Raw genomic sequence first — 25,475 nt, 5'->3', positions numbered from 1 at the left:
TTGGTGCCAGTCGGTATAACAACAAGAACTCTTCTGTAAACTTGTTATGTTATCTTTGCACAACATGCATATTTGTAAGAACTGAAATATCCCAATTAAATATATATCGACTTGATATCATCAATACAAACACATTGTTACCCGGCAATTTATGTAATGCGTTTCATTTCAGACGACCCGTGAAGATCCGGGGTAGAATAGGTCTTCCCATGCTTGCCGTAATAGGTGATTATGCTTGTCGCAAGAGGCGACTAACGGGATCGGGTGGTCAGGCTCGCTGACTTGGTTGATGCATGTTATCGATCCCAATTGCATGGATCGATGCTCATGATATTAATCACTGGATTTAGTGGTCCAGATGCGATTATTTACAGACCGCCGTCATATAGCTGGGATATTGATGAGTCCGGCTTTAAACAAAACAACACACACACACACACACACACACACACACACACACACACACACACACATATTCTGAGCTAATGGAATTTCTTTATTAGAGAGAAGGGAAAGTGCAGGAAAGTTTATAAAATATGTGGACGAGCTGAGTTTGAATCGCTTGAAGAGAGTTTGAGCAAAGAAAGTTCTCACAAGCACTTACGGTAGTCTTAAAGACTTAAATGATGCACTGTTCGTTGTCTGCAGGTGCCACCAATTTACAGCTGGAATATTGCTCCACAGTACACATGCATATTTTCAAGGACGGAAAATAACCCTATTCAATCAATCAATCAATCAGTTTATTCGGTAATAAGGCCTCGGGCCCACGTACAGATATATACTAGTTTCACATCAAGTGCTGCTTGAAATAATATTTCCAGGTAAGAAGAATGAAGACAGATATTATCTTTAACATAATTGGCTAAGTACTCAAGACAAATTTACATCAGAAGAGTTTAACATTCTAATTATAGAATGTGTCTTTACGATTATTACCAGTAATGAAGTTTTAATATGGGAAATATTTAGAGCGAATATCTTCATAAATAGGGCAAACAAGTGTGAAATGAATTTCATTTTCAACTGCCCTTAACTTGCACAATTGACAAAACCGGAGTGTCTTATCGATGCCATCCCTCCTTCCTGTGTTATGCATAATTCCCAGTTTTCCAATATGTAAAAGGGTAAGCATACGTCGCATTTCTTTTGATAATACATTTAATAGATACGCTCAAGTGATAATGATGTCTTAAATAATGAATACCCTTTTATGTGTTTCAGGATTATGAGAGCAATTATACAAACACATTCAAGCCCCGCGATCTCCTTAGAAGTGAAACGATGGACAGTTATATGAAAATATTTCACACATAAACCCAATGTCATTCGATCTGATTTATAAACACAGAGGCCAAGGCAATCGAGCGTTTTGCTTTATTGTAAATTCAGATGAGATACAGCTATAATATTCATATCACATACATTTATTAACGTCTAATACTTACAAAAATATTGACTGCTTTAAGGGACATGTCTGGGGCTGGATGAATGATTATAATAGCAAACCTGTTTGATAATAATAAAAGCTGCATTAAAATAAATTCCTTCTTAAATTTCGACTCGGCGGTAACATTCCATTAAAGTTAGGAAATCAATCCATGGCAAACTATATCACGATTTAGACAACACAACTGCAGCTGCATATATTACTCATTTATTGATGTGCCCTTTCCCGTCATCTGCCATTGTGTGTTTCAACCTATACCAAACAATCTCTGCCACCAGAATCATGGAACTACAAGCCAGTCCCACTCCCACTGCAAAGAAGATACTCTGGATCTTGATCAGTGACATGGCTTTAGGATAGTCCTCTACTTGGCATCCGTCATCCGCAGAGGATGGAAACCATTCTTGAAACGTTCGCTGCAGGATGCCACTGTCGCTGAGATGGTACATGCTGATGATGACAAGATTAAACATATTACGTCAAGAGGAGGATGCTATCGACCAAAATACAATTGACATACATACATGTATTTAAGGAGATAACTTCCTTTGTTTGTTTGATTTTCTCTTGTTTAGGGGTATTTGATGCCCAGAATTTACTTTTGGAGTTTTAAAACGTTCCAAAGTCTGCTAAATGTTACACAATGATATTGGTCATGCTTGTCCTACTTGAAGGGACAATACAAAGATTCTGTGAACCCTCAGAGCTTAACCTTTCCGCGAACACCGTGTGTCATCACTGATTTTCAGTGATCCATTCATATAATTTTCACGGCTATTGTGACCCATAAACCAAATGGAATCTGTTTCGGCGGGTAGTCAACTGGTTATTCTCTTGCATTGACGTTTTATATATTCTATTCAAATATTCAAATTTTTGTCCAAAGGGGGTAACCTTCACTCGCTCATAAATTTACTTACTTAACTATTGAGAACAATGTCTACAAAACTATATACATGTACTTGGCAGTCTGGATACGACTGTATTTTCGTTCCTATCGTTGTCTGTTCAAAATAAATACATCTCTCGGCACATACCTTTTTTGGAAGTCTTGTTTGAGAGGGGATGTCTTCGGAAGAAAGAAAGCCAAGAAGGCCCTTCCAAATTTGGTGTCAATCACTTTTAGTTTGCAGTTGGCGTTGCTTATGGCTGTAAGAAGTAGGCCTGAGATATAAGCGTATTTTCCGTCCCATACTTTTTCCAGGTGCTTGGTGTCATTGCTACTGAATACATCAGGGTCTCTCGTGGATAATCCTTGCACTCTTTGTTTGATTGCCATGACATCTGACCGCCTTGAATTCTGAAATTGATAGCGAAATTTATTTCTGTACTTTGAGTCTGACCCAAATGCAAATATGGCTGCATTTAAATCTTTGACGTTTTACTTTGTACATCTATTCCTTCAAGACATTGTCCTTGGAGTTCAGTTTACCTGGAACAGGTTTTCAGTGATGCTGGTTGAATCGTAGCCTATTTTGTAGTCATCTCTGGCTGCCAACTCAGCCATGTTAGAAAATGGTGGATTTTCTATTTTTACAGCAAATATCGCCATGATGGTCCCGCAGTAGACAGCAGAAATAACAGTTGTTAACATCCACCATCCCGTTACCAGGACCCGCTCCGAGACATGTGATGATCTAATGGTTGATCCTGTGTAAACCGTAACATATAATATTCATACGGTGCAAGTCCCACCATCCGGAAGATTACTTTTGTCTTATTTATTATGAGGAACATTAATTCGTACATAAGAGTCATTAATGCATGACTGCGTTTTTTCAGACGAATTTAGCGAGTTTGGTTTTACACCACTTTTAGCAATATTCCAGCAATATCACGGCGGGGGACACCAGAAATGGGCTTCACACATTGTACCCATGTCGGAATCGAACCCGGAGTTTCGGCATGACGAGTTAACACTTTACTAGGCTACCCGACCGCCTCAATTTTACTGGAAAGATTGTCTTTCCTATGAAACAGCAGAGATTCACTTTGGCATAGTAAATGCAATATACAGTAAACGAAAGGCGTGACCCCTTTTGACGACCTCAAGACCCGTGGAGATCCGGGGTAGAATAGATCTTCAGCAACCCATGCTTGCCGTAAAAGGCGACTATGCTTGTCGTAAGAGGCGACTAACGGGGTCGGGTGATCCGGCTCGCTCACTTGGTTGATGCATGTCATCGATCCCAATTGCTTGGATCGATGCTCATGATGTCAATCACTGAATTGTATGGTCCAGACTCGAATATTTACAAGCCGCCGTCATATAGCTGGGATATTGCTGAGGTGGCGTTAAACAACAAACCAACCAACTTAAGATTGAGAACTTTTGGTAAAACATGAAGAGAAATAGATATTTCCTACCAAATGTTTGACAATGTCATATTTTCTCACCTTGCTTCAGAGTGGCCCCAAGAATTTCAAATGTTGTTGTTGTAGCCTGCATTGTCAAGGCCCTTGTTTGACATTTATTGAAATTGAATTCGTCCTTATTATGAATTAATCTTATGGAAGACAGGAAAATAATACATGTAATCAGAGACACACCAAATATCATAAAGACATAAGGTCGGAAAGGCCGGAGAAAGATCAGGAGATGGTCCTTGTCCTCGTCCTCTTTCTTGTACATGATCACTTGTTTGGTTTCAGCGATTGGAGGCAGGAGGTAATCAGCAACTGCAGTGCGGTCACTGTGGATAGTTAAGATGTCCGATGCCAAATCAGCCTCCTGCAATGATCAAATTAAATGTGTACTAAAATCAACAATAAACACAATGTTTATATAATATAATCATTCATGAATACTATTCAACCAGTTTGTCCTGTTATGATTATGAAAAAATACATTATTAACCGAGTGTTTCCGTATCATAACTGGCCATATTAAATGCATCATGCCAATGCGTACCTTCCTAGCCTGTTTTCAACGTAGTAACGTTTGTAATTCTTTGGTCAAATCCACTTTTCAAGTGTTTACTTGCGTTTGCCCAGTAGTTTAGGTAATACGATAATGTATGAATATAAATTCAAGCGTGTCGCTCTCAATACCCTGCCTTTTACTCTATAATATGCAGGTTATATCACTACCGCCTGTAATTAATTGACAAATATATACAGTATGAGCAACAATACATGTCACGGGGGTACAGTGATGCAACAGATTTAAATGAACTGATCATAGTTTTTCTGAAAATTGGGGATTTTGTTCTCTGTCCAGATCTGATACTCTGTGCCACTCCTTACCCTTCTCTGCAGCATCCCAAATACTCCTGTCCATGAACCATTGATGTTCTGGCCCCATTCATCCTCTCTTGGCGGTATAACTCTGTAACTGTTCAATAAAGCTTATTATAAAGCCTTGTGAGAATGCTTGTCACGCTTTTTAGGAAATGGAAGTAACGTTGAATTGACGTGTTTAAAACACATTTTGTTATTTTCATAAATAATACATTAATATTGAGACCGAGATTAGTTTGTGCATTCATTAACACTTTCTACTATACTGGTTTCTTGTGGTCAGCCATTTTTCTTTTCAATAGGATTCTTTTTCTTGAAGTTAGAACTTATTATTCGACAGATGTCATTTGCTATTTGCACCACATGTTTTTGTATGTCAATCAAAAACTCACCTGAAGTTCATAGCCTCTGCCAGCAGTTTCAATATACAAAAGGAAAACCCGAACACCCTCCGCTCATTCACTTTCAGGTAGCCATAGCCATAGTTGTTTTCCTGCAAGTACAAACGACGGGCATATTCACATCATAAATAATTGTGGCAACTTACGGGCACATTGTGGAATGATCTAGATGAGTTGGTGGGATAGATAGGTCGTTAAATATGAGGGTGTGTGCGAGGTATAACGTATTACCACACCATAACCATCTAATTTGGAGACATGTGATCCACAAAAGTACCATGGAAACGTAAATTGCTTTGTTGTGGTTTACCTGTGACTGCATGGTCACAAGAATCTCTCTCTCTCTCTCTCTCTCTCTCTCTCTCTCACTCTCTCTCTCATTTCCAGCATGTCATAGGAAATGTTAGGCACATCATAACACATGACGGGCACACAATGGCAATACGGGAATAGGTGGCACAAGTTTCATTCCAGTTTACTAAGAAAATATTATTATAGCTACCTACCTTCATGACGGCAGTAAGTTGTCGTCCATTGTAACCGAACTTCACATTGGGGAACACGTCCGTAGGATTTATTACTGCTTCACTTGAGAGAGACACGTGTGTGAAATTGCGTCCATTCGGGTAAAACATCATAGTCCACAGCCTTGTCTTTGCAGAAAGTCCCTAGTATGAGAATGATATGCATCTGTTAAACCTTGACATAACAATTGTTTTTTTAAGATTCCAGAGCAGCAACAATTATATGTGACATTAGCCATTTTGTGCCTTAATTCATGGTGTAGTGGTTTAGTGTCTGTGTCAGCCTTTGTTAGATAATCAAGACCAGGCAAACTATACTGGTAACGCTCCAGGCTGCGGCACGATGACAGAGCTCACACACTGTTATAGCCTGTACTCCTACACGGGGTATCCCAACGGTGTCAAATGGGTTATGATAATTGGCTAGATTGGGCATTTGCGGTAGGAACTACCGCACTCTGAGTGGGCGAAGCTTACACGAGTGATTTGACAGGTCAATATAAACGTTGGTTTTAATGGTAAGAAATATCCATCAAACGATTCCAAGACTTTTCAACAAACGCGTCGGTATTTGATTGCAAAATCTACCTTCCATGTCGTCTTCATATCTTCATGAAATGTTACTGGGGAATGTCCATAATTTATGTTTTCATTCCACTTCAACATACAAATTAGGCTAGTCCTGCGCGAGGACGAGATATACGTTGTGGTGATGAAACATTCACCATAATATGTGTCCCCAAACGTTATCATGTGTTGGAGGGTCGGTTTATTTGCAGTTTATGAATAGAATACAATGTATTCAAATATCCACCGCAATCGGGGATTTGAACAGTGTTCTTTTCGTCGTGTTCGTCTTGCGTACATCTGGAATCTGAATGACAATGATCGTGAAAACCCTGGTAATCGTCAAACATAGTTTCAAAATAGTGATGAAAGTAGGTTTTGTCGTTTACGTCACAGGTTTCCACTGCCTAGTAGCAATGTGTTTTGGCCGAGTCACACTTGTCAGAAAGCTCCTCGTGCCGAAGTCAATCTTGAAACTTTGTGGGTCCGCGTGGCCTAGATTTTAATTCCCTGATGATCCCTTTTTGTGGCATGTCAAGTATCATGTGCATAAGGTCTTCCATATTTTTTGTATGTGTTTCTCATGTCCGACCCCAACTCACAAGAGAGTGAGCGACGAAATAAAATATGCAATTTAACAAAACAAATGTCTTTCAATAATTGTGTAAGATATGTTATTGTATATTTTATAAGCAGGGAATTAGTCCATAAATTAGTTGATGTTGCGAATCGCTTTGTTTCGGAAACAGCAGCTGAAGAAAGATAAAGTTCTTTTTTGACGTTGAACGTTGAACGGTTGGAGGAATCAGATCTGGATCGGTGCACAATTTTCCACAGCGGCAGGAAGAAATGAGATACAAAAACCTTTTATCAGTTCATAATGGAGATAGGGAACTCAGATTAAACATGGACAGTCTTCCATAATTCGAAACGATGTTCAGAAATATCTTTGTTCAATTCTGTCAAATCTGCGTGAACAAGGATTTCAACATTATTTTCATCACGGTTGTTCTGGTCGCTGGCTACACGGATCATCCTCTCTTGTCACTACTTCGGCATTAAACATTTTTTGGTCTCGCGGTTCAAAGCAACAATGTCGCTCTTAGATACATTTTTCTCCATCCATGACGAACATCTGTCATAATGTCAATGCCTCTACAATGTTGATGGTCAGTTGATGTCAACAATGTAATACACACAGCCTCATTCACGGCGTCATCACACACACCCACGGGATCAGGGTTATGACCTCGTGATGATAAAATAAATTAAAATGTTTTTATTAGTAAAGAATTGTTTTCGTAACTACAAGTATAAATACGTGCTGTGAATGTTAATTTTGGATTGCACTGCGTTTTTCTATCCGAATTGGATAGATTTCTAACTGCTTACGACAACAATTACTGGCGAGTGCTTTGCAAGTTCGCTTGTCTTCAATACGAGTAACAAAACATTTACGTGGGACTCTTTATTTGACGAAAAGAGCTGTTCGAGATGATTAGGGGAGCATCTGGTCATTTCCATTATGACATTGATGACTTTATCGTGGAGAAGGTTCCTATTCAAGATGACATCATTCTGGCTGTCAACTGAATTCAACAAAATGGCACCTCTTTTCCGCCCTTACAAGACCCGTGAAGATCCGGGGTAGAATAGGTCTTCAGCAACCCATGCTTGCCATAAAAGACGACTATGCTTGTCGTAAAAGGCGACTGACGGGATCGAGTGGTCAGGCTAGGTGACTTGGTTGATGCATGTCATCGGTTCCCGATTGCGTGGGTCGATGCTCATGATGTCAATCACTGGATTGTCTGGCCCAGACACGATTATTTACAGACCGCCGTCATATAGCTGGAATATTGCTGAGTGCGGCGTAAAACAACAAACATCAAACATCCGCCCTTACAAGTGCAACAGAAACTTTTAACGAATTAAGTGCCGATTCTTTGGATTAGTGGATCAGTGTCACAGCTAGATTTCATTGTGGACCCAGATAAAAACGAGGATGTTTGTCACATTGCTTTTGCCAACCATGCCTGATACAGGTAATTGTTAGGGAATGGAGCCCCACCAAGTTCGAAATTCGAAAATAGCGCTACAAATACTTCTGTACTGGGACGAATAGACGAAGCGTTTGGAGAGATCCTAAATAGTTGGATTTGAAGAAACTGATATTAAACGAAGCATCAGATGAAGGCGTACTCAAATCCACTAAACAAAAACTACACGGGACACATGTGGATCGAATGATCAAACTCAGTTTTGAGTGTGAAATATATGTGAAAGAAAAAGAAATCCATAATTAAAATTGTCTTGGAATATGTGTATTTGAGTTTTCCTTTAGCGTAGACCCGTGAAGATCCAGGAAAGAATAGGCTTTCAAGCAACCCATGCTTGTCGTAAAAGGCGACTAACGAGATCGGGTGGTCAGGCTCACTGACTTGCTTTATGCATGTCATCGATCTCAATTGCGAGGATCGATGCTCATATTAATCACTGGATTGTCTGGTTCAGACTCAATTATTTTACAGAACGCCGTCATTTAGCTGGAATATTGCTCAGTGCGGCGTTAAACAACAAACAATCAATCCTTTATCGTAAGTACATTATTATCCAGATAGGCCTGATGTAGGTTAAACATCTGGTTCTATTTCGTAAGTTATTAATCAGTCGGTTATGAGCACTGTTATGGTGATACATGTGACATTGTCATCGATCCCAATTGCGTGGATTGATGTTCATGCTGTCAATCACTGGATTGTCTGGTCCAGACTCGATTAGTTTCAGACCGCCGTCATATTGCTGAGTGCGGCGTTAAACAAACAAACAAACAAACAACATGTGACATATTCCTACATTGTTGTCAAGCTAAGATAAATTGGCTCAGTTTCTGGGGTTTCAATTTAGGCTTCTTCCTAAACACCAGCCTAGTTGAAAATATGTTTAATAATATAAGTTTTAACTTAATTCTAATTTAATCTGATTATTGTGTGGTATAACTGTTGAAGGCGGCGACCAAAACTAAACATATCAACTACCCAAATATATGTCATTTTCGGATTGAACTGAACTTGTCGCTAATACTTGTGTAACTAACGTCAATTTCGTATTTATTTATCGTTACTGTTTGTTTACCAAAACTGTTGTTGTGCTGCTGTTATGTCATAAATATATACTCCACAATACAATTTGACCACACATGCATCGAATGTGTCACATGTGCACATGACCATGTACTTTGCTATTTATAGCACAGCCATAAATAAGCTCCGCCCACTGAGGCAGACGCTCAAAGACAAACGATCCTATTTTTTATGATAAAATTAGACAATTTATTGACTTATAGCTAGACATGGAGCCATTTCTGGTATTCAAGGTTTGTCATTCACGTTTGATACGAAGTTTGATGATAGAGATATTGTTTTCATACGGTTTTTATAAAGCTTCTCTCAACGCTCGGTTGTGTAGTCGTTGTCAGTCCCTGTTCGAAATTGAAACACCGCCACCTTGCGAACTATTTATAGACAGGGCGGGGCTTTAACAGCTCTGAGTTTATGCCTTGTATTGTCAACATTATATTTATTTTGAGGTTACGATCCACCACACAAACAATAGCTCACCTGACGTGAAGGAAGTTCCACCAGCGCCACGTTCTCCACCTGGATGTTGCTGTCCAGGAGTACAGGTAAATCATCTGATGTCCCGACAACCAGCACCCGTGAGACGTGACACCAGTCGACCGAGGAGTTGGATCTTGTTCCACAAATTCCAGACTGGCGAAGGAAAGCTAGTTATTAAGTTGATACGTCTTGCAATGGAATCAGATAAATGAATGGGTTCACCCGTGAAGATCCGGGGTAGAATAGGTCTTCAGCAACCAATGCTTGCCGTAAAAGGCGACTAACGGGATCGGGAAGTCAGACTCGGTGACTTGGTTGATGCATGTCATTGATCCATATTGTGCTGATCGATGCTCATGATATTAATCACTTGATTGTCTGGTCCAGACTCGATTATTTACAGACCGCAGTCATATAGCTGGAATATTGCTGAGTGCGGCGTTAAACAACAAACAATCAAAGAAACAAATCATAAAACCATTTAGCTGTCGGAGCGTATGCGAAGAGGCCAATAGAGAAGGGTAACCTCTGGAATGTCTTTCAGAGTGGGTCACGGTCTGAGGCTAGCATTGGTATAATGGACAAATCGATAAAGAGGAAACAGAACTGGAATGAACCCATTCTGTCCCAGCCGGCTGTCATCCAAAGTCTCGCTGTCCTACAAGACACGTTTCTTGTTGTCACTCACAAGGTGAGGTGAAATGGGGTTTAACGTCGCGTCCAAGATTATTACACTTATATAGCGACGTGCATGCACGTGTATGTGTGTATGTGTGGCTGTTTGTACTAGTCCGGACTGATGCCGATGTATAGTACTAGCCCACCGAGATACCTTTCCGCAGTTTAACATGAATACCCCACTCAGAAACAGTATACTGATTTCGAGCCGACCAGTCCTTGTTTTAGCCCCTTAAGGCCGACAGGGTAACAACTAGTACCATCTTTTAACATTTTAACGTTTGGTATGACGCGGCCGGAGATCGAACCCCGGACCTTCCTCTTTCCGGGCGGACGCTCTACCACTAGACCACGAAGGCGGTCTTCATACACAAGGCATTAAATACCTTAACCATTATATGTAAGCATCACTACATTAATTGTTTGATCAAAGTATGGTATAAGCGACATACCAAATAATGCCACATATAAGGCGCGTGTATTAACTGTGGAAGAAATTGGCCATATCCACGTATAGGTTCTATCGACTTTTTTTGTTTTGGATATCAAAGTTCTATAAACATACGTACGAAAAGAGAAATTACTGGGTCCACCAAATCTATGTCTAAAGGACTCATGATAATCCTTAAAACAATCACAGAAAGTATTTGAGACAAGTCCAATTAATACCCTGTGGATTCTCAAAACCTCAAAGGATCTGTAATCTCAGGAAGGGGCCGAGCCGAGTCGTCTAAGGTACTACAATTCGCTGTGTAGAGTGCAGAAACCTATGATCTTCCGGGTTTGTTCCGATTATGTTTCTAGGTTTTGAAGCACTATACCCGTGCTTGTGGGATTCACCAAAGTGGTAAACGTCTAAAACCTGCATAACGTTGGGCTTTCCTCGCACATTAAGTTGACAAGCAGTGATAGAACTGGAATACTCTTCACAGAGACGTTAAACCAAACTCACTCACTCACTCAAATTTTCAGGACAATTTGTCAAAAATGAAAGCAAATGTCATCTGCAGTTTACTGAGAAAACAGTATGCGAGTGTTGGATTTCCTCATCGATAACATATTTGTATAATTTTGGAAGGGGACATTTAGGCAAGGAATATTTCTGCTCAGATTGGCAAACTCAAAGGGGAATGTGGCCAAGATGTTTAACTTATGCTTCAGGTGTAGCGATGATCTAAAACTTCAATATTGGTCAAACGCGCTTCTACCGATTTATCACTCTGAACTAGAAATATAGGAGACGAGCGAAATCACCTGATCTTTTTTCCTATTAAGATCTGTCCAAAAGATTCAGAGTTACAAAAACTATTCACAAGACTGTATGACAAGTTGTAAGAATTCAATATCGAATAGTCACCTTTCCCTTTATGACGAACAAAGATCCAGCCTTTGGTGACTTCCTGCGATGATTTCAATAACATTATACGATGTAGCAAATGTTATATTTGGGATAACACTTTCTTAGTAAAGTACAGATTCTCCAAAAAGTACGAGAATCTGTACTTTTCTAAGAAAGTGTTATCCAAAATATAACATTTGCTACATTTGACCACTTTCTAAATGGCATTGTGTATTCATAGCTTCATAGCGGCCATGGGAGCCGTGCCAATTCACACTTGTCAGAGGGGCACACAAAGTACGTGATCTAGACTAACAGTTGTCGGACTTTCATTTTTGTGGAAGCCTCGGCTTAGATCGCTGACTGTGTGTGTTGGCGATTAGGTGTCTCACTCTGGCAGTGTGGGTTCGAATCCCGGACGGGACTTAACCCCTAAAAGTACGAGAATCTGTACTTTACTAAGAAAGTGTTATCCCAAATATAACATTTGTTACATTTGATAACTTTCTAAATCGCATTGTGTATTCATAACTATATACGACTCTTGCACCAAAGCTGTTTGATCAGGGCTACATAAATCAGGGCCTTGGTAAATATCATGTGGATGATATTTCCATCAATGACAAAAATGATATTTTGTGAAATTTTCTACATGTATATACTTGTGACAAGCTCCACATGTGTGACAGATTCCGCTCCCCATCTCAATCACGTGATCATCCTGGTTGACTTGGTTGATATCATGACAACGTAACCCAGAGAGCGTGGATGGTTTTTTCAAAGAGCGTCATACGACTCTTGCCCAGAAGATGTTTGATCAAGGTTACAACATTCAAGGCTTCATTAAAGCTTTCAAAACGTTTTATAGTAGACATGTGGAGGACATTTCATTTCACGCATCAGTGACAAATTGATGTCCGATGCAATTCCCTATTTCGACTTGTACCATAAGTTTGTATGTTTGTTTTTTTCAGTTGAACAATTGACTTGCCTTTGAATGTGTTTGTGATGGGTGCCACCGGTGGGGCAGGATACGCTCGCCTGTTTACGCGAGCACCTGGTATCATTACTATTTGATAGTGATTCATAAACACATTCTCATTTTTAGTCGGAATTGCGCAATCGATTCTGCTTTGTGCAACGATTTCTATTGGATATGGAATCCAGTATCGGTTAAACAACATGCAAACAAACCAGACTTGAAGGAAGTTTGAGGTTGTCATGAGTGAGTGAACACTCGGTGACACACTCCCATGGAGAGTACTTCAGGTCAGCAATATGTGACAGGGTGGCCAAAAGTAATGCTACTCATAGATGTTCAGATATACCTTTGATGAAACACTGAAGGAAACCCTTAGCAAAACTGAAATAGAACCAACGACTCATCATGCTGGAGATCTATTTTCTTTGCGATTCGTATATAGAGACGACTACACTAATTCTCATAAGATACCATTTTGATGAAACGTGTGGACTTTCTATGGTATCTGACCAAGCGATAGTCGGTACTCGGATAGCACTATACAAAGCAAAATCATGATACAAACGGGCTATAGATCGCCACCCACTGAAGGTAGATCTTCATACTGGGGACCATGGGGACTGACAATACCTTTGCTACCTTCAAGTGTTAGCGATTATTGGCAAAGTAAGCCTAACGTAGTGAAATGACACATATTCTACGATTTAAACGCGGTAGTTCTAAATTTACTTTGAAAGATATGGAACTTACGTACCCTTTCAGGAGGACAATAATATTACAGTACTTTAACCCCCTTCGAAGATACAGCCACTAACAATCTCAGTTGCTAACCTAATCTACCAAACATATAAAACATATATGTATTTCACAAGACACACCTATTAAATGTTTTAAAAGAACTATTTCCTTAAAAAACACAATGATTAAACGAGAATTAATACTTTTAAAAAGATCCTTAATAGTTGATGATTTGAAATATTTATCCCTTGTGATGGCAAAATCAATACAATCAAGCATGAAATGCTTGAATGTGAGTCTCTAATCACAAGGGATACAAAATGGAGGATCCTCACCTTTCAATAAATATTCATGTGTATACCTGCTATGGCCAATACAACATCGTCGTATTGTGACCTCTTCAAAACTGGACTGACAACCCGAGTAGGTGTAACCAATAGTTGGTTTTATTTTATGTAATTTATTGATACCAACTTGGGTGTCCTACTTTTTTTGCATCAGATCACGGATAATGGCCTATAATCACTGGCTTGTAATCGTGTATGGGGCCAAAAGGGGTGCCACAGATTTGTTGAGTGCTGCTTTAGCTGCAGCATCAGCAATTGTGTTACCAAATATCCCAACATGGCTGAAAACCCACAAAAGACGATGTCGTAGTAGCCAGTAGCAAGTTCATTAAATAATTCAGTAATTTCGACTAAAAGTGAAACTGAGATGATATGTTATGAATAGCCTGTAGGCACGAAAGAGAATCGGAAAATATGATACACTTCTTAACTGTTTACTGATATATTGTTAAGCTCTTAAAATTGGATTGGCCTCCGTTGTGAAAATATATCGGGTAACCTGGAGGAGACAGTCCTCGATCCAATGACAGTGGCGCTGGCAACAGCAGCACTATCCTTGGATCAATCTGTAAATATAGATTTGAAAGTACCATATGTGTTTCTTAACTCATTATATTGTTGTTGATAAATTAGTTGATTTGTTTCAGACTTCTTTAGTTTAGTTAATGTCCACCAGATCCACCTCTGGCTTTACCAACTGCCAAGGTGGAGAAGACAAAAGCTGCGTGGGGCTATATTTTCAAGACTAATTTGAGCGGCAGAAATATCAGATTGAAGTCTTATTCCAAGTGGAGTGGGCGAATAGATGATTTTTTATTGTAGAGTTTTTCGTAAAAGGGGGTTAAAAGGGGGATGCCGGATGCGCTTATTAGAACGTAATTTAGAGATATACTGTAAGGATAATTAAACTCGACGTTGTTTAAGAGATGGGTCATCTGCCTCAACGTCAAGACTGTCAATAGGAGAAGCTTGGAAAGATCCAATACAGAGTCTTAGACCTTGATGGTGGATAGAATCCAAAAGTTTAAGATTGCTTTTGCAGGCTCCACCATAGATGATGGAGCCAAAATCCAGTTTAAAGCGACTAAGTGCTCTGTACAGTTGGAAGAGGTCACCGGTCAAGGTGGTAGGCCAAGGGCCTTCAGGCATTTATTTTTCAAATATGTTATGTCTGGTAAAATGTTAAATGGTGTAAAAAATAACACCAGATAACTTAGCCTCTTTTACAAGTTTTTTGGATGGCTATCTAAAACTAAATCTGGGTATTTATGGGGTTCGTATTTCCTACAAAAGTGTATACAATTTGTTTTGGATTTAAAACTATTTTATAACGTTGGTTGGTTGGTTTGTTGTTTAACGCCGCACTCGGCAGTATTCCAGCTATATGACGGCGGTCTAATCGAGTCTGGACCAGACAATACAGTGATTAATATCATGAGCATCGACCAACGCAACCGGGACCGATGACATGTATCAACCAAGTCAGCGAGCCTGACCAGCGAGCCACGCACCCCAAAGTCATGTAAATCTTTTAAAATACCGTATTGCCTTGTTGTATCATAAGCTTTTTCTATTTCGAAAAAGATAGACACTGCATGTTGCTTGCTTATAATGGCTTTCTTAACGAATGACTCCAGTCGACTAAATGTTTTTGTACGAAAACCACATTGGATATTTGTGATTAAGTTATTGGATTCTAAGTACCATGTTTATCTATTATTTACCATGCATTCCATGTTTTTTCAAACGCTGCTGGTCAATGAAATGGGTCGATAATTGAAAGGGTCAGTATGATCACGTCCAGGTTTAGATATAGGAACAATTATAGCTTCATGCCATGAAGGGTTTCTAAACAGGATTGCGGTAAATGATTCAGGAATTGATAATGTATATTATCAGACCCTGTAGCAGTATCATGAGCTCGCCCAAAGGCAGTATGGAGCTCATGAAAGGAAAATACTCCATTGTAATCTTCTGCGTTATCTGATTTAAAATTTATAGGTTTCTTTTCCTGGTGCTTTTGGTATTTTTTAAATTTAGGGACATAGTTAGACGAGGAAAAGTGTTTAGCAAAAGTTCCACAAAGTTTATTGGCAATATCTGATTTTCCAGTTAACAATTTATACCCATCTTTTAGACAGTGTATGCTTGACTTAGTACCCTTACCTTTGATTTTCTGAATCATATTCCATACCTTGGCGTCCGTGAATTTATCTTGGATACATAATTTTGCCAAGACTTGCGTTTGTTTTGTTAGAAGATGCGCCGAGCTTTAGCATTTATAATTTTGTATTTATTTAGATTATGTGCCTTCCTAGCTTGTTTGCAATCATGTAAACCATGGTTTACGTATTTGAGGGTTTGTGGAGGATGTGGTGGATACAGCGCGGAAAAAGTTTCATAAGGTCGGGAACATCAATAAAAACTTTCGGTTGTAGTTTGTTTGTACAAGGGATGTCATATATCGCCCAGTTGTCTTTAATAAAATTTCACTTTGATGATGGAGGAACGTCAGGTGGTTTAACTGACTTCGAAAGCGTAGGAAAATGGTTACTTCTACAGAGGTCATCGTGGACGGACCATTCAAATTCATCAAGATAATTAGAATCTACAACTGACAAGTCCAGTTGCAGGATGACGATACATGTGAGAAACATCATTAAAAACTTAAGGCATAAATCGTTAGTAATCCTCTAGTAATTTTCCTTTAGTATTGCTGTCATTACCACCCCAAAGTGGGTTATGACCATTCAGATTTCCCGTGATGACACATGTTTAAGGAAGCTGGTCATACAGCGTCTGAAGATGAGATTGTTGAAGAGAGTAGGAAGGTGGTACATACAAAGAGCACAAAGTAAAAACAGTATTCAATGTTACACGTACTGCAACATCCTGAAAAATGGAGAGGAACAGGACTGTGAATGACACCCTGCCTCTCCATAACAGAATATCCTTAAGCTGCTTTATCCCCTGAAGGGGAAAAGCAATGGTAGGAGTCATACTGTCGTAAATCAAATTTATATGTGGTTTTGAGGAAAGTTTCCTGTAAACAAAATGCTGATGGTTTTACATCTTGAATTAGTAGCTGAAGGTCATTAAAATTGTTCCGAAGCCCTCGACAATTCCATTGTATTAAGTTAGCAGAGCAACTCATGGGGGTTCAACTGGAGATCTCGAGTGGGAGGAAGGTCCTCTCTGTTGAATTGGCGGAGATGGAGTGACCTCCATATCAAGAGGTTTAAAGGGGTTATGGACCTCCAGAGGGACTTTCAATGGTAAAGGCACCTCAATATGTTGCAGGGCCTTTGATTCTTTTTTTTTTTTTCTTGACATGGTTACATTTTTCATCATTTCAGTGATAGGTGCAGAATCAGCTGCAGATTCTGGGAGGTTCTGTAGAAAGTATAGTTTGTGAAGATGTTTGGTCTTGTCATCATTAATTGGAAACAAACTGGTCTACGTGACTTTTTAGATTATAATATTACATGTTGAAGATAATATCTATTGCAAATGGTTTTGAAGTGCAACTTATCCATGCACAGGGCATGGCTTGAACAGCTGATTGATAGAATCGGGCCAATTCTACCACCCGTCGAGTAAGGGTCAAAGTGGTGTGTTGGGCAAAAGGAAGAATGTTCCTGGCTCCAGTGTCCTCAACCACCAGAATCACGTCCTCCACCGACACAGGGGCGCAACCCACAGCAAACGGGTTGCCCAATTCGGTCGCCTTTTCTCGTGAGATTGCTTCAGTTCTGCATTGAAGTTGCAAAATGAATGACGTCTTGCGATTTTTTATGAATGAAAAAAGTAGTCCCAGTGTAACAGATTTTACGGTTATCTAATCAAAACGAATAAAACGAGGTCAACCTTGTGCAACACACTTGTGACGTACGGATTAAGTATCTTACCACCTGTATCGTCACCACGTGGATAATAAATAGGCATATTGTTTGACTAACCAGATGGCGTAAGACTGAAGCAGTGGTAGTGACGTCACAGAGAAGAAGTACATTAAGGCGAGGCTGGAGCAGCTTCTCCACATCTCCCAGGATTGTCAGCAGGTGCTCTTCTCTGAAGGAGCTCATATCATAGTCTACACTGAAAATACCTGATTCTTCCAACGAGCGGCTGAAGTGTATATCTGAAACATATGAAACATGCTAAGAACAGTATGTATGGGTATAAACAATACCACTCTAACTACATGGATGGATTGATATAGGTATCTGGGACATTCCAAAATGGCCGTGTGAACATTTATACATAACGTGTGTTATGACCTGGCCATTTTCCGTATTTTGGCACGTTCCCCCACATACATGCTCAAAAGACAATTTTAGATATATACACGTTCGCGTAGTTTAGTTGGAATTTATCTGCCAGACGTCGATGCTGGTGTGTCCACATTATCCATTGTAAATATTGGTATGCAGTCGTCTGGATACAGTTAAGAGACTGACAACACGTACTAGGACAATTAATGCTGCTGACGATTCACTCAAGAAGCGGTTACTCAAATAAAGCATATACAATTGACGATATTCGTTGGTTGTGAACAGTCTGTATGTCCTTGGGCTGTCCACTATCTGCCCAGTCTGGCAGGGACAGGGTGGGGCTCCCAGCTGCAGCGTACTAATGGCTGTTCTGTTACGGTTGATTTCTTGACTCCTCATGCATTGACGACCCGTGAAGATCCGGGCTAGAACAGGTCTTCAACAACCCATGATTGCCGTAAAAGGCGACTTTGCTTGTCGTAAGAGGCGACTAACGGAAATGGGTGGTCAGGCTCGCTGACTTGGTTGATGCATGTCATCGATCCCAATTTCGTACTGGATTTTCTGGTCCAGACTCGATTATTTACAGACCGTCGTCATGTAGCTGAAATATTGCTGAGTGCGGCGTTAAACAACAACCCAACCAACCAATCATGTATTGATGAATACCCTTTTTTTGTGTTTATACCCACATGCATCCTGTCATCATTCTTTCCATGCATTACCAGTTCTAACGTATTTAACCATTTTCCATTAAATTCAGTGAACTAGAGCAAGCTGTTCTGTTACTCACGTTACATATCCACCGTTGGTTACACATGATTTAGTGACATTATTTCTTGGTCGAATCCAAATTCTAATATATTTGAGTTTTGCATACTTTCTTTTGCTTGCGTGTTCTTTATAGGGTGTTAAAAATATGTTTGTCTACCAATAGCAACCGCCACTCACTCCAATTTTCATTACAAGAGTAACTGCAAACCTGTGTAAGGAGGTCTGGAAGGTCTATTTTAAGGTCAAAGCATGTGACAGCAACGTTGCCAAGCGATATGAAATATTTTGTAAATTTAACTCTAGAATTACTTAACCAGGCCTTTGATAGTGAAACGGAAGAGCTTAGTTGCATTTCCGTGAGATTTCAATAAAAAGTACGTGCTCTGAAATACTAAAGCATTTCTGAAATGTAAACCCAATAGGCAAGAGCTGATGGTATATTCCACGACATGATAGAGAAATCCACGATTGGAAAATAGAAAACATCCCTTTTGACATGCATGTACTTGTACAGATCGGTACAGAGGCTACCAGTATTTTCAATGTCTATGCATAGATTCAAATTAAGCCACTGAAATGGTTTCTCAGTTGTGAAATGTAGACGCCATAAGCTGGATCCAGTTATACAATTTGCCAATGATTACGTCGACATGAGAAAGAAGCAGTTGTTATTGAGAAGCAGAGGGATGCCAATTAATAGTGTTATCTTTATGTCATCGTCACTACGTTTAGCCATCAAATACATCAATATCTGTAAGGTCATATCACTTCAACGAGAATACATTTTGCTCCGGAGGTTTTTGAGCAAAACATATGGATTTGTTTCACAATATCGGACCCGTGAAGATTCAGGGATAGAATAGGTCTTCAGCAACCCATTCTTGCCGTCAAAGGCGACTATGCTTGACGTAAAAGGCGACTAACGGGACCGGGTGGTCAGGCTCGTTGACGTGGTTGATACATGTCATCGATCCCAATTGCGTGGATCGATGTTCATGATGTCAATCAGTGGTTGTCTGGTCCAGCCGCGATTATTTTACAGACCGCCGCCATATAGCTGGAATATTGCTGAGTGCGGCGTTAAACAACAAACGAAGAAACAAAACACAATATCGATGAGCAATTAAGCAACACTGACAGTCGGTGCTCTGAATGTCACAGGAACGTGTTATATTTCTTCAATCCAAGAACGGACTATCAGTTGAGAGAAATCAGAAGATGCCCCAGCATGGCGTTGTGCTTTTCTGTCCTCAGTGATGGAAAACTTCTGAATAGGTTTACCATTGAGGAAAGGCAGGAAATACCACATATATAAATTATAAATTTGAACTCTGGGAAGACAGAGAACGCCACATATATGAACAATCAATTTGATCGTTTAGCAGTGCATTAGCAAAATAAATATGTTCTGAATATTGGATGTGATCAAACATGGTATGCATCGTTTTCGTTCTGTTTATTTGTCTGGGTGTTTACTTGGACATGACAATGCAGGATGTAATCGTTGACATTGAGTCAAACTTAAATATACTGACAGCGACCTTGATTATAGTAATTTGTTTTAAATAGTCAATGTTGAATTTACAATATTTTGGAAGCAAATGTCAAATGTCTTTGATAAATATAAAACATCAACGGCAGAGAAAAATCAGTCTCGATTATCTTAGGAAACAGTTTCCATTGGGCTTAAATGCTAAAACAGTGGTGAAAATCATGTTTATGGATGACTGAACATCGGGATGACACCATGGCACTCGCACAATTTTCATTACGTTTTTAGTGTTTGTTAAAACAATTATTAACTTGAAATGACTGTTATTATATTGTGGTAAATGCTATTTTATGAGATGAATTTGCAGAACAATGTTGCTGCCAGTAAAATTACATAATAAGACGTAGGGGATAATAATTATGTTTATCAAATAGGCAGCAATGTTGTTTGATATTGGTAAACTACATTGGAAAACTCACAAATCCCCAAATCCTATGGACAACATATTTTGAACATACGTTTAACTCAACTGGTCAACAAGGGGCAAGTTTTCAGAACGAGCAAGTTGAATGATATCTTCACCAATGAGTGAGTGAATGAATGCTGTTTTATGACGGCCCGTCAATAATCGACTGAGCCAAATAAGACAGTGACCAACGATCCACGCCATCGAGGTCTAATCATACCAATCAATCAATGTGGCAGCGTCTGACCAACCTATCATCAGTTCTGTTGAAAAGAAGGACAAAACATTGGTTAGGCGAGTGAGTGATTTGGGATTGACCCTGCCAATCTATCAGTTCACACCATGATGTGGGTAGTTAATCTAAAATATAACCCCGATTCCAGATGATATGCTTATTTGGAAAGGTAATAATCACTTTGTGCATCAACACACACAGATATGCAATGTCAACCGTGTCGCATCACTTCATCATCCATATATATATATTCATTGAACAACATGGAAGCTTGGTCTTGGTGTGCCCGGAATATACCAATAATTTACAAAGGCTGAGTAAAACCATTAAAATAATAGTTCAAAAGGAGTCAGGAATTCATCATAAAAGTGTCGTCCGTAAACTGGGGATGTGAGAAGGAATAATCCCGTAACGGTAACGTAGGACTATCAAATTTGTATCAGTGACCACCAGAGGGGTCCTGTGATGTGCGTCGATGCCTCCCCACACCTTTACGCACCGCAATGTTTGTCGATATCGATAAACCCGCTGACAGACATCACTTCTGTCACGATGAAACCTGGACTCACATGTGGAGTGAACATATCTCCAGACCTGTGACCTGTACCATGCCAGGCGTACAGTTAGTTGACCTCCAACGTCTTATGCAATTGCAGTGGGAAGCATTCTAATTGCACACAACCGCTCACCTTCACGAGGTTTGATCGTGAACAAAGTTGCTTTTTGCAGTTAACACTTGATTACTCGGTGTTTTAATTGATTCCGTCCCATGTGTACCGCTTACGTGTGACGAATTTCTTACTCATGGTATTTTATGCATGACATGATTGGGTAATCATGACAAAGTGTTGATTAGCATGCATGATTCTTAAAGGTCTACAGCAATTTTATTTTAATAATTTAATAATTTAATTTTTATTGTGCTTAGGATTTTCACCCAGCTACCATATATTGACACAATATGAAGTACAAGAGTTTCAGTGAATGAGTGAGTGAGTGAGTTCGGTATCACCCGACCTTGGAAATCATTTCAATCACATCACAGTATCTAAGCTAAAGGAAAGCTAAATGTGGTGCAGGTCTTATAACTGTTTATCACTTTGGTGAAATGCACTATCATGGCGCCGAAGAAAATAAGAATAGCTATCACTGAGAATTACTCTACATTATTTAACTCATCTTTCATACATTCTTTGCAAATACAATATCTTGAAATATATCCAAACTTACATATCAGCATATCGGCTAATGTAAGGTATTGACGAGCTGACTTTTTTCTTAGTAGAAAATTGACAACAGTGCTTAATATCATCAAAAAACATCACTGATTAAGAAAAATGTTGTTGCCAGTTGTTCCACGTACTTTTGTATGTACCAGCTGATGTAGAGGAAACATTTTTTTGTATAATCTTGGCAACAAGGTTTAATATAATCAAAACACATCACTGATTAAGAATAAATAACGAACTTTTGTGGTGGCCGTTTTGGATTTCGAATGGCGTCATTTCTCATCGGCTATCGGTAATATTTCAACATATAACTCTCTTTGACATTAAGACACATAGAAGTAATGATGCATATCAAATAAAAGCTTTGTATGCCCTTTCAATTGATAAATACTATTTTGTTATATCTCAATCAAAACGAAAAATGAAGGTCAAGAACTGTTTTTTATATACATGACTGACTATTCTGTACTGCCCATGTTGTTCATACAATATAACACACAGCATGGAAACAAAGTAATATCTGGAAGACGAAATACCTGATGCCTCCAATGTCAGCACCAGTAAGGTAGACAGATAAATAAAATAATTTGTTTATTTTTCTAGAACATTTACACAGTTTTGCGTGACAATGTATTCACAGAAATAAATCATGATAGCTTGACCAAAGCTTATTAAAGTAATCTCTATTACAATTAATGACGGAAATATTCTTTGGTAACTCATTAACTGTCTACGTATCCCATTTCAATCCAACACAGGTTCCATTCTTGACATAGATTTATTCTAGAACGCTTTTTATCCTATCCAGGGTATCCTTGTTTTGGTTTTGTCTATGTTCAGTTTTAAGACAGAAAATCTAGCATAAAGAACCTGTAGTTCCTGTAGTACACAGGCATCATTCTGAAGTGTCAAGAGAACAAGTTGTGTCATCTACAAATTGTGAGAGTAAATATTAAATATTACCAATCTTTATACCTTTTATGCTATTGTTGTTTCTTATCATTATTGCTAGTATTTCAGCACATAGTATATACATATAGGGAGACAAAGGATCACCTTGTCTGAAATCTCTATATATTTTGAAAGGTAGAATACATATACTTTAAAATCCTATGACATATATTCATCAAACCTTGCATGAGCCTATCATTTCATGTCCAGAGTAACAAACTTGAACACATATGATATAATATCTGCATTGAACATTACATAAGCCTTCTGTTTCATGTCAATTATAAACGTAAGGCTATCTTTCGGGGCATTATCATTTGCAGAAGTCCGAGGTCTTCCATTAACTGCCCGACGAAGGGGAGCAGTTGAAAAGACCAAAAGCTAATGCCCTGAAAAATAGCGTCAACGTTATTAAAGCTAAAATGGATAGCATTTGTTACCAAATAAAAATACACAACAATGTTGGTTTTGAAATCTTTGCTACAATCAACACACAACGAATGTCACTGGCCCACTTTTACAAATATAGAAACGTCATAGAACAAACCAGACGTCAAAAGCTGCACGCCCTATGACGTCACCTAAAAACGGGCGTGACAATGGCCCGTCGTCAAGCAAGATGAGGGTATTATCAAGTTACAGTGGCCAGCGCATTTCTGATAACATGCAGGCGATGTTCGGATAATTCTGTCCACTTAAGCTATGAAGTGATATAACTAAATATATATACTATAATATCCGGTATTCATGGGCTATACATGAGCCTTCTGTATCTTGTCGGAAGCAGTGCCGCGTAATAGGCTTCGAAGGGCACCCTGATGGCACAACCGGAGCATCCAGAGTAAGTCTAGATATCTGTCCAGATAGTTTAAAGCGACTTCATTTCACCACGCTCCACCTTTTACCTTAAATCAAATTTAAAGTCGCAAAAGTGGCCGGGTGTGTTCATCGGTAGTCGTACATTGCAAACATATATTGCTCGATTAAATAATGTCGCTAGTAGCTCTACGCATCACTAATATAAAAGGGAAAGTGAATTTGATGCCTGTTTATATCTTGTTTGGTTTGTAAAGAGTACTTCCTATGTGACAGAGGTCATAGTTATCCAATCAAAACGATTAAAACGAAGTCAACCATGTATCTTACCACCTGTATGTTCACCACGTGGGTAATAATATTTAATATCCGGTGGCATATATTCTTTGATCATTGAGGACCCTGCTTCATGTCCAAAGTAGGTGAGGTGAGGTGAAATGGGGTTTAACGTCGCGTCCAAGATTATTGCACTTATATAGCGACGTGCATGTCCAAAGTAATATGATTGAATAAATATCATTTAATATCCTATGTCACAACACTGAACATAACATTAGTCTCTCATTTTATGTCCGGAATAATAGAATTTGTAAAGAAATATAAGCGGTGTATGTGTCTATGTTAAGAACGAGTTGCGTATCTTGGGCACGCCAGAAACCTATCATCTTGGGTTTGAATCATGATTTGACCCGTGTATGTTTCTAGGTTTGTCAGCACCAAACCCTTGCTCGTAGGTTTCACCAAAGTGGTAAACGTCTAAGACCTGCATCACTTCGGCTTTTCGTCCCACATCAAGCTGACATGCCGTGATACAACAGTTAAAGGTCGCGTTCAAACCCATTCACTCACTCACTCTCTTTTCAAACTCACCTAGATCATGTTCATGCAAAACAAGAACGAACTTCCAGTTCAATGAAAGCAGAAGTTGTACCAACATGGCGCTGTGCTGTCAGTGACGCGGGCCAGACTGAACTGATGAACGGTTGTATCAGCCATGTAACGATCTGGAATTTCTACTGCCACTGTATTTACCCTCATTCGATTAGTCTGGTGGAAATGCGTTTGTTTTATTGGTAATATTCTGATAAGCAATCATGATCAGTTAGCTCCAAAATTATCTCGAGGTACTGTATACTCGTAAAACAGAAACGCGCAACTGGTGTTGACATACTTATTTGAAGTCAATATGCAATACTGATTTATATTCGGGATAAATGCTCATGCATATTTGCATATGAACACTATGTATAGGTCTAAACAGTAGGGTAGCAGTAGGGTAGCCTAGCAGTTAAAGCGTTCGCTCGTGACGCCGAAGACCCGGGTTCGATTCCCTACATTCGTACTATGTGTTA

The 25,475-nt window shown here is 39.2% G+C and overlaps 1 protein-coding gene across 1 annotated transcript; it reads right to left on the bottom strand.

Annotated features, from left to right (window-relative positions):
* Positions 1 to 745: 745 nt before the first annotated feature.
* On the bottom strand, positions 746 to 25,054 carry LOC124142489 (glutamate receptor ionotropic, kainate 5-like). The gene is made up of 9 exons (XM_048388837.1): positions 24,994 to 25,054; positions 17,846 to 18,027; positions 5,598 to 5,759; positions 5,083 to 5,183; positions 4,697 to 4,784; positions 3,848 to 4,181; positions 2,883 to 3,100; positions 2,488 to 2,750; positions 746 to 1,900 (listed from the first exon to the last, which is right to left on the bottom strand). Exons 2-9 carry the CDS (start codon positions 17,969 to 17,971, stop codon positions 1,654 to 1,656), a joined length of 1,539 nt encoding a protein of 512 aa, XP_048244794.1. The 5' UTR covers positions 17,972 to 18,027; positions 24,994 to 25,054; the 3' UTR covers positions 746 to 1,653.
* Between the last annotated feature and the right edge of the window lie 421 nt (positions 25,055 to 25,475).

Source organism: Haliotis rufescens, unplaced genomic scaffold, assembly GCF_023055435.1.
Source record: "Haliotis rufescens isolate VD_foot unplaced genomic scaffold, xgHalRufe1.0.p SCAF_8, whole genome shotgun sequence".
Lineage (NCBI taxonomy): Eukaryota > Metazoa > Mollusca > Gastropoda > Lepetellida > Haliotidae > Haliotis > Haliotis rufescens.
Note: the sequence above shows the minus strand (reverse complement) of the source record. Positions and strands in the feature narration are given on the sequence as shown.